At 39.3% G+C, this 10,815-nt stretch overlaps 1 protein-coding gene across 1 annotated transcript; it reads right to left on the bottom strand.

Annotated features, from left to right (window-relative positions):
- Positions 1–3,886: 3,886 nt before the first annotated feature.
- Positions 3,887–10,443, bottom strand: LOC143039789 (alpha-2C adrenergic receptor-like). The gene is made up of 2 exons (XM_076210033.1): positions 6,515–10,443; positions 3,887–3,931 (listed from the first exon to the last, which is right to left on the bottom strand). The coding sequence occupies exons 1-2, from the start codon at positions 7,214–7,216 to the stop codon at positions 3,887–3,889; spliced, it is 747 nt and encodes a 248-aa protein (XP_076066148.1). The 5' UTR covers positions 7,217–10,443.
- Between the last annotated feature and the right edge of the window lie 372 nt (positions 10,444–10,815).

The following is a 10,815-nucleotide window of genomic DNA, read 5'->3' as shown; positions in this document are numbered from 1 at the left end:
GGTCTCGGGGATAAGACAAATAACCATCGCTTCTATCCTCGCAGACGATGCCATACCGAAGAGGCAACAAATGAACGATTTAAGAGGACAGAAGAAAGGGGGAATAGTGAAAATTAAAAGAGATATTCATTCTCCTTTCAACAGAGATTAGTTTCCATTCATAAAAGAAAGCCACGTGACTTTGGTCCGTAGGGGTTTTCACTAAATCCTCAATGTGTTAGCTGCATAAAATTGTTCCATACGGAAGCGAATAAGAAGTGTGTGTGTGTGTGTGTGTGTGTGTGTGTGTGTGTGTGTGTGTGTGTGTGTGTGTGTGTGTGTGTGTGTGTGTGTGTGTGTGTGTGTGTGTGTGCTTGCGTGCATGCATTTGACAGGGAGAGTCAGAGATAGGAAGGGAGAGAAAGTGAGACAGGGAAAGAGAGAGAGAGAGAGAGAGAGAGAGAGAGAGAGAGAGAGAGAGAGAGAGAGAGAGAGAGAGAGAGAGAGAGAGAGAGAGAGAGAGACTCACGTCATGTGTATGAAGGAACGCTTATATAAATCAAAATTCTTTCATCCCCCAAGGATTACATCGTCAAAGCAAACCGACAGGAGACGTCTCGATCCATGTTGAGGCCAGATGCAAATAAATAATATATACAAAATACGAATAAAGATAATAATTGCAACAATAAATAACAGAGACAGACAAACACACAAACACTTAGGTAAACAAGTAAACAAAGCATGTTTGTCCCACTGAAACTTAAATTTCGATCTGTATCACATGCCCGTTTTCTTTGCAGAACTTTATTTCGTTTATTGACTACGTGACTGATGGAATCTAACTTGTATCTAATTCTGTACTGAAAATATGTTCGCACAGTCCGAGGCCACAGATTTTGGCTTGCTTCGTATTTAGCGTCAATATATTCAGAATTCTGATGTTATCATTTCTTATGAAATTCTTTAAGATATGTATCAAGTTCAGCCACTTTTTACTGTGGGGATGGTTGGTCGGGGGAGAAATGTATTTAGGTATTTGGATGGATTTTATATCGTATGGCTAGTAACGGGTTTGTGGGCCGAGTTTATACCATTTTCAAACCACCAATTTCAATTAATTATACTTTCGGGAGCACGTGAAGAAGTCCTGGACTAATGATCTAAGCAATAGGTTCATGGCAGATGACTTCTCATGTCAAAACATCGTTATATCAGTCTTATTACCTTGTTTGCTTTCTCCGAGGCACATATGTGACGTTTTGATAGTTCAAAGTTCTTACTGATAATCATTAATTACGCTAAATGCCTTCTTAATCAACACTTTGGGCCAATTTTTTTTTAGATGAATCATGATTATGCTAAGTTGTTTTTACTTACTCGTTTATATATTTTTGCATATTTGGTCCCTTAGCTACATTTCAGACCATAAATCCAGATTAATAAATCATCTTGAATATCTAATTAATAAGTGGTAATTTACTGCTCCGTAGGGTTAAGGATCACCAGTACATCTAGACAGATTCAATATATATCAGTCATATAAGCCATAAACAGTAGCGGCACAAAAAAGGAACCCTGTAGTACTCCACTCATAACATCTCCAAAACTGGAAGTTCTGACATTCAGAACAAAGTGCTACTTACAATTATTTGACCAATTACTAATCCATCTCAGTGGCTTACATTCCTATCCATGCCAGGAGACTTAATGTACTTGACAGTCTTGCTGGTTATGAACCATTTGCTTCCATCCACTGACAGCATTTCGTGTTCACGTGATCCATGTGTATAGTTAAGACACATGGATGGTGTGGGTGTCAAAAGAAACGAGGTTATAGTGCGAGTGTGAATTCTGAACACTTGTTCTGAATATACGATGCTGTCATCATAAACTCCTTTTGTGATTTTCATCAATTAAATAGTTACTTAAGCCTTGAGGGCTTGAAACTAAATATATACTTGAGTACACGAGTATACAGTCCTGCTTTCAAGATAGACCACGTCTCATTAACCTCATATACCGTTTCCATACGTCTACTTATATATATATATATATATATATATATATATATATATATATATATATATATATATATATATATATATATATATATATATATATATATATATAAAGGCGTGTACTCGGCTGATTGGAATACTATGGCGTTGTAAAGAATCGCATCATTAAAATAAAATACTTGACAAAGAGGTGATTTAAGAGTACTGACGCTTTCGCTATGGCGCTGTTTTTATTATGATCTGTATAAAACCCTGTGAGGTTAGCCAAAAAAAAAAAATCTCTTAAGAGTGTGAAAACAATGGCAGAATCAAATAAGATGTCTCCGAAATATCTTCTCCAATAGCAAAGATAAAAATAAAGAAAAATAAAATAAAAAGAAAAAAAATCTGGAGTTAGCTAAAATGATAACGATACAAAATAATAACAGTAACATCGACAATGAAAGAAATAAAACAGTTAAATATAAAGATCACGAATGCAGCATTAACACCCTTATGACCACCTAAGGTTAGGCAGAACCAAATCCCACGAGTTTTATAAACAAGGGAGCTTGAGCCTACTTCATGACTGGAATTCCGCTTCGCCTGTATAATATCGTCTAATATAACACAGATAAAAAAAAAACTAAGATTCGACACGCGCACATACGTGTATTGAAGAACATTGACCTTATCCATAGAGTTCACGGTCAATTGAAATGAGCTATCTGTTAATTAGAGTACCATTCATACACTCCAAAGCGTGGATACATGTCTGGCTGAAAAACTTTCCCCGCCTCATTGATCACCTCAATAAACTGTTCAATATATTTAACGATGTACAATTCAACTGAGCTCAGAAAAGCAGATTAATGTGGTCATCTCATCCACAAACATATATACTAGATTATATGTGTATATATATATATATATATATATATAGATATCTATATAGATATATATATATATATATAAATGAATACATATATCTATATACATATGAATACGCATATCTACTTACATATATATCTATATACTTATGAACATATAACTACAAATCCCAATATACGAATACACACATATACATATAAATACTACACACATACCATATACGTATATATATATATATATATATATATATATATATACATATAAAGGTATATATACAGCACAAATACATATCAAAATGCAAATACATGTGCACATATTCATACACTTGTATATATACTTGTATATATGCAATTACATTTACATGTGTGTACGCTTGCGTACACACATACAAATATATAAACATACATATGATATACATATACATGTACATAAACATAGATTTATATATACACATATATACATATTCACACAGATAAATACACATACCTATACGGATGCATATACACACACACACATACACATATACATATATATATATATATATATATACATACATATATATGTATTACATATACACTATATATATATATATATATATATACATATATATATACATATACATATACATATACATATACATATATATATATACATATATATATACATATATATATATATACATATATATATATATATATACATATATATATATATATATATACATATATATATACATACATATATAAATATATATATATACATATATATATATATATATATACACGTGGAGCGTGGCAAGACATTCTCTTTCAAGCATGTTCTGATGAAAACGATAGCAAATGAAGTAGAAATGAATTTCTTTTCGTAAGCTTTAGGAAATATTTCTGTGGAAAAGAGATAAACAAATTTCATATGGACATTGGGAACCTATACTGACAAAATCAAACACACAATACAGAAATATATAACAAAAAAAGAAAACAAAGCACAATAGAAAAAACAAAATGTTTCAAAGATCATTCTGCATCTTCAGCTGGAGTGTACACATGTAAACGAGTGATCTGTAAATATACAAAGTAAGACTAATCTTGAAAAGGTCACGTTAAACTCGCCTCAGCTTGGCTGTCACGATTTCGTTGATACCTCATCCTAGCTGATCGTGTTAGGCACGAGTTTTGGGCCTCCGTGGGGTGCCTGTGTGTGAGTGTTCTCTGAATTTCGAGCCCTATTTTTGTTGACAGCCGTCTCCAACGGATAGGTTTCAAGAAACCTATTAGTCTTGTTTGTTTTTTTTCTATTGTGTTTTGTTTTATTTTCTGTATTGTCTGTTTAATTATATCAATATAAGTTTTCAACGTCTATTGAAAATTTACTTCATCCTCTCTCTTTTCTACAGAAATCTATTTTCCGAAAGCAAGAAAGATCGCGAAAGAAATTCATTTCTCATTCATTTGTTGTCGTTTTCAACACTATTATATATATATATATATATATATATATATATATATATATATATATATATATATATATATATATATATATATATATAGATGGATAGATAGATACACATATATAATTATTGAGACAGTTGCCTTTCAAAAACAGTAAGTGTTTCAATAATTAAATCGATAGCCAAAGGGAGAAACTGACACATCCAATCACTCTTAGCTTCACGGGTTCCCTCTCGCTACGAACATAAAACTTGTAAACTGAATGCAATGCTGCAGTCCTTAGGAGAAAAAAAAAGTATACAGTAAAACATTTCGAACGTTACATCTTCAGAAAACAAACTCACAGAATTAAAGGTAAGACATCTCGAATGCACAATCAAGCATGAAAGTTTATATGGGGAGGCATGTCCTAGGTCATGATTTGACCACAGTCTCCTTGCCTTCTCCTCCAATATCAATCCGGAGAGAATTCTATCATGAAATATTCTGTTGTGGATGTATCACGTTTGAAATGTCCATATAAGATATACATATATATATATATATACATATATATATATATATATATATATATATATATATATATATATATATATATATATATATATGCAGATTTTCATGCAAATACTGACACTTATGTCTATATCTTTATATACTCCTACCATTATACGTTTATGTAAGAATAAGCATACAAATGTACATGCACGTGTGTACAGACGTATATTTGCACATAACTTTGTCGTATATGTGAACATGTAAGTTCACATACACATACACTCGCACTTGTACATACCCACACACACACACACACACACACACACACACACATATATATATATATATATATATATATATATATATATGTGTGTGTGTGTGTGTGTGTGTGTGTGTGTGTGTGTGTGTGTGTGTGTGTGTGTGTGTGTGTGTGTGTGTGTGTGTGTGTGTGTGTGTGTGTGTGTGTGTGTGAGTTTGTGTGTGTGTGTTTCATACGCATACGTATAAGTACGTGCTCATGTATGTATATATACATATATATATATATATATATATATATATATATATATATATATATATATATATATATATAAACACTTATGGCATATATACATGATATATGTATGCAAATATATATGTTACATATATGCATAAGTATGACATACAGTCCATATGCATGATATATGAACATCTATTTACATATATAAACACATATTAACGTGTACATATATAAGGACATATACATATTCATATGCTTATAATGTACATCTACTTAGGTACATAAATACGAGTGGGCATACTTGTATATATCCATAATGTATATACATGCATGTACATGTGCAGATGCATATGCCTCACAGATATATATATACATAGATATACATACACATATATATACACACACACATATTATATATATATATATATATATTTATATATATATATATACATACATATATAAATACATACATATATACATATACACGTTATTATATATATATACATATATATATATATATATATATATATGCATATGCTCATACATGTGCATTCACAAAAATATCTATATAGGCACACATATAAATATATATACATACAAACGAGTCCTACGTAGAACATAATTTCTTTTTTGAGTGGTAAAATTTTGGTGCCCTAAACTAGTCCCATAACAGATTTTTTTATCTCATAACTCGAGAGAGCCTGACTAATTATGTGATTCGTGAATTATTGTCGATAGTATCCTAACATTTCCAGGAGAGGAATCTGGGTGATGTGGAATATCGAAAGAGCGCAGTTTTACTTCTTCCAGGTTGCAAGGAGTTCCTCCCTTTCTTCCAACTCTGCTCAAGTGTTGAAAAAAAAAAAAAAGTCTTTACAAGAGTACGGATGGACACCCCCCCCCATCTGGTGGAAAAAATCTGTCAAAGGTGAAAAATGTGAGTTTATAATGTGTGTGTGTGTGTGTGTGTGTGTGTGTGTGTGTGTGTGTGTGTGTGTGTGTGTGTGTGTGTGTGTGTGTGTGTGTGTGTGTGTGTGTGTGCTTGAATTTCGAAGCCCAGCCAATTCGACTGACTTAAGTCAGCTTCCTTTTGTCCTTCGTCCCCAGCCACAAAGAAACCCAACCAGTGCTTCCCATCATTGAATCCCAAATACTCTTCAAGTTATCCCTTTGGATCTACTACGAGCTGTTGTACTCACCGTGCATTTAGGAAACTCCTCTTCCGGTCGAACTTCCTTCCAGCCGAGAAGCGGCGGGATGGACACAAGGCCAGAGAAGACCCAAACCGCGACGATCATGAAGGCCGCACGCTCTGGCGTACGTTTCTTCAGGTACGCGACCGCGTGTGTGATGCTCCAATATCGGTCCAACGAGATAAGACAAATGTTATTGATGGAGGCTGTGGAGAGGAGGACGTCGATCGCGGAATGGAGTTCGCACCATAGGTCCCCAAAGATCCAGTACCCCATCAGGAGGTTAGCCAAGCTGAAGGGCATGATGATGAGGCCCAACAAGAAGTCCGCGACTGCCAATGAGGCGATGAACCAGTTAGTGATGTTCTTGAGCGCCTTCTCAGTGGCAATGGCTATGATAACAAGCATGTTACCAACGACCACCACGATCATAGCAAACGTGATGATGATGGTGATGAGAACGATCTCTAACGTGGTGTAACCCGAGGGATACATGGAATCTCCCCACGGGTAAACCCAGTAGGTCCCGTTGAATGTTCCGTTGAGAACGGACAACGCAGTCCCGTTGCCCTCGTAAAGAGTCTCGAAGTCGACATTTTCGAGGTCGAGGGAACTCGTATCGTCCAGTCCTCCTCCTCCTGCTCCACCGCTTTCATCCATCACTGATCCTTTAAGTACAGCGGTAAAATTATATTCACTCGATGCCATAGTGAACTGCACTAGAGACTCTTGGCACTAGAGAAACTTTGCATGAAAGGAATAAAGATATATTCATACGAGATCACGTGATCAAGACACCGTCAACGTATGACGTCGGGAAGAACAGAAGGGTTGCCATGGTGAGACGCAGGGTTAGATTTCACGTCTTTGTGTTTCACTTGGCATCACTACCGGGAGAGCGAAGAACGCAAGAAGCTACGTCATCGAGAACGCCGACGAACCTCGATCTCGCCGTTAGAACGCCCTCCCCCCCCACGCGAGCTACCTATAGCGCGTTCAACAAAACGACACATTTCTTCAGGAGTAAGTGTAGTCAAAAGGGGGACCCTTCTTCCTCCTATTCCACACAAATACTTCACTCTATATAACTCCTCCTCTCCCCAGTCTCCCTCCTCCTCGACACGTGAAGGATGTAAAGATTAAGCCTGTTTCCTCCTTCTCCCTCTCCCCTTTCTCCACTGTTGCTTGTTCCGCGTGCAGGCAGCGGCGACCTTGAGTTCGAAGTTCTTCCTCTCCCTCCACACAGTGTCGGAATATTCTGAGATGGAGGAACGAGAGTCCTCAGCCTCTGTCGTGTTTGCACTGAGGACGAGCGCGACCGTTATGACCGACTAACGGACTGATCTACATTTCAAAATTCCGAATACAAGAGTTAACGCTTAATTCAATCACACCACGATAACCGTGTTCGGTTGCTATTTCCGTACGTGTATCACCCTAAAACTGTGCTGTATCTCGCATGACAAATTACCATAAGCCCTATAAGATTATTATACTTTTTCAACTTCAGCTATTTTTCTATACGCTACAGCCAGTTGTTCACTTGGGCTCTGTATACACATATGATGACCAAAATTCATTATCGTACATTGATTTCCTGACCAGCGTGCTGGAACAGTTTAAAACTTTATGTCTAAGTCAAGGTCAAACTGGAAACGAGGGTGTGGGTTCCCCCCTCAAAGGGAGGAGCGGGGGGGGGAAGGGAAGAAGTACTGTGACGTACAACCTATGTGTTGTTTGTGCCTTTAAAAAAAATCCGTCTCCAGTGTTTGTTTTTATTCTAAACATCAATCTGACTTTCGTCACTACACTGGGGCGACAACACCCAGAGTGTATTTTTCCACGAGCAGATTATGCCAAAGATAAACATTGGGAAGGGAAAATTTTTCGCTTTTTTCATCTTTGCTCATTACCTCCTTGGGTTGCACTTGGTTTCCTATATTTTTGCCTCTCCTCCCCCTCCTTCTCCTCCTCCTCCTCCTCCTAAAGGGTTTGCTTCTTCTGTGTTTGGTCAAAAACTTGTTAGTTTGTCCCTCACTGCTAAATTAGTATATCATATTGGTGTCCTCCGACGGCGAGGCTTCTGCCAATGGATCCTGACCCCAGAGGGACCTTCTGGATGACGCCTCCACTTGTTTGGCGTTTCTCTTCGAGCTGTAGGTCCTCACCCAGTCTTCTTCCTACAGGAAACAAAAATAGCGCCGTTGTTTTAATGAAACAGTTTTGAGGGTGACAGCTTTCACTTTGCTCTGGCAATTATTATTTCTTTTTCAGAACAGATAACAGATAATGTACTGGTAGTTGTGTATTTATCAACAAATATTACCCCTTGGTTCAGGATATTCATAACAATTACAAAGATTGAGGTTCATGAGAATGTGGGAGAATGGTCAACAATAGTCATAGCGTAGGATGGGCACAACTAAAACCGAATAACTAAGATTGTTTTCTGTTTAGAGAACTGAAAACCGTCTTCAACTTATTTTCGTTGCAGCTTAAAACAAAAAATAAATATATAACAGTGAATCGACAACGACTTTCTCTCTTTACGTGTTCACGTGCATGAGCTCTCTGTACATAATAATCAGAAAATCGAAACTGCTAATTCAGTTCTTCCCTCACTTGTGCAACATATCTCTCAGGCATTACACTTCTAAGATGCCATTTCATCACAGCATAGCCTCCTCCCTGGCGGACCCCCCCAGGGGAACAGAAGCTTGCATCCCCGCCACCCCCGGGGTACTCTGATCTCCAGACTTCGACGAACACCACCGCCCCCGAAGTACAACACCTCTGGACCTTGCTGGGCTCACTGACCCACCGAATGATCATCCACTTGACACCGCATATCGGAAACAACAACGATGACCAGTGGTTATGGAGGAGACCAACGGTGAAATCAGGCAAGGTCAAGGGGGTGTCGGAAGAGAGGGGGGGGGTAGGTGGTCACGTTAGGAGGTTGTTGGTGCCGCAGATCCTCTCCCTCGTGTCCCCATCACTGTTCGGCCGGGGCGTCCCCTCCAGGCTTTGGGGAGGTAAGGGGAAGGGATTTGGGGAAGGGGAGTGGGAGGAGACAGGGTGGAAGGAGGGCGGGGGAGTTTCAAACGCGTGACACGAACAGTTTTATTGGCTGTAGCCTCTTGGAGTGGGAAGCTGTCGTCCACTGGTCCTCTCATTCAACCGTGACAGAAGCCTTTGGGGTTCCTAATAAGCACACGTGTCGTCTCACGTTAACTGTGTCATCTTCCCCGCGAATGGTCTCATAGTTAACTCTAGCCTGAATTGTACTTCCGAGGTAAACGAAACGTGATCACTGGTAGATGGAATACGAGGTGGTGACTCGCTGTCATCTTGAGGGACTTCGTTAGGGAGGACTGGGAGAGGCAAGGGACGGTGGAAACTCGGAGTCTGTCCACACACCAGCAAGAGTGCAGGGCAGAGAGTTGTCGTTCTGAATCAAAACCTTTGCTTGATCTCTTCGGCTTCCGTTTCGATCTGTGGCCTCGACATTGGCACACAAGGAGGAGGCAAAATCTAAAAGAGGCTAGGAGAGGTTTCTCTCTCTCTCTTTCTTTCTCGCTTTCTCTCTCTCTTTCTCTCGACGGGGAAGGGAGCAGGGGAACTGATTTGGGGGAGAACAACCCGACGTTGACGGCGACGACGACGACGGCGACGACGACGACGACGACGATGGAGGAAGTGTAAGGACGTCCTCCGGTAGCGTAAGAAGAGAAGGTGGCAGGGCAGCAGCACTTAGAGGCTGTAGTGTCGGGTGCCCAGGCCTCCACACTCACTCGATCTCACGCTCGCGGTCTCGCTCTCCCCGAGAAGGGATCGACTGGCAACTGACGCTGGGAATGCAACCACCCAGCCAGCCCACCGCACACACACTGAGCTCTGCTCCGAGCCAAGCAGCTAGCCAGCGAGCCTGAACGCCCCTTCTCCACCACTACCACCACCACCTCCACCAATACCATCACCACCACCTACCTCCTCCTCCTCCTCCTCCTCTTCTCTTTCCTCCTCCTTCTCCTCCATCTCCGCCGCCGCTGGTGCATTTGACACCAGTACTGTTACTATTACCACCATTAATGTTATCACCATTGGTGTTGCAGTGTATGATCCCCCCCCGACAACCACCTGTTTTGCCATCAGTTTCCACTGCCACAGAGGACGATCATGCCAACGTCAGTTTTCTTTCCATCACCGCTTTCGCCCGTAACAATTACTGCGCCTCACCACAGATGCCCCCCACCCCCCACCCACACACTCAACCGAAGTTCAACGCCAGAACAAAACCTGTAAAG

Source organism: Oratosquilla oratoria, chromosome 27, assembly GCF_046742065.1.
Source record: "Oratosquilla oratoria isolate Oo_2021 chromosome 27, ASM4674206v1, whole genome shotgun sequence".
Classification (NCBI taxonomy): domain Eukaryota; kingdom Metazoa; phylum Arthropoda; class Malacostraca; order Stomatopoda; family Squillidae; genus Oratosquilla; species Oratosquilla oratoria.
Note: the sequence above shows the minus strand (reverse complement) of the source record. Positions and strands in the feature narration are given on the sequence as shown.

Bases quoted from the DNA above. Each gene is read 5' to 3' on its own strand.
- LOC143039789 (XM_076210033.1), bottom strand. From the start codon at position 7,216: ATGGCATCGAGTGAATATAATTTTACCGCTGTACTTAAAGGATCAGTG. The intron at 3,932-6,514 runs GTGAGTACAACA...GTATATTTACAG, and splicing joins AGGAGTTTCCTAAATGCACG to ATCACTCGTTTACATGTGTA.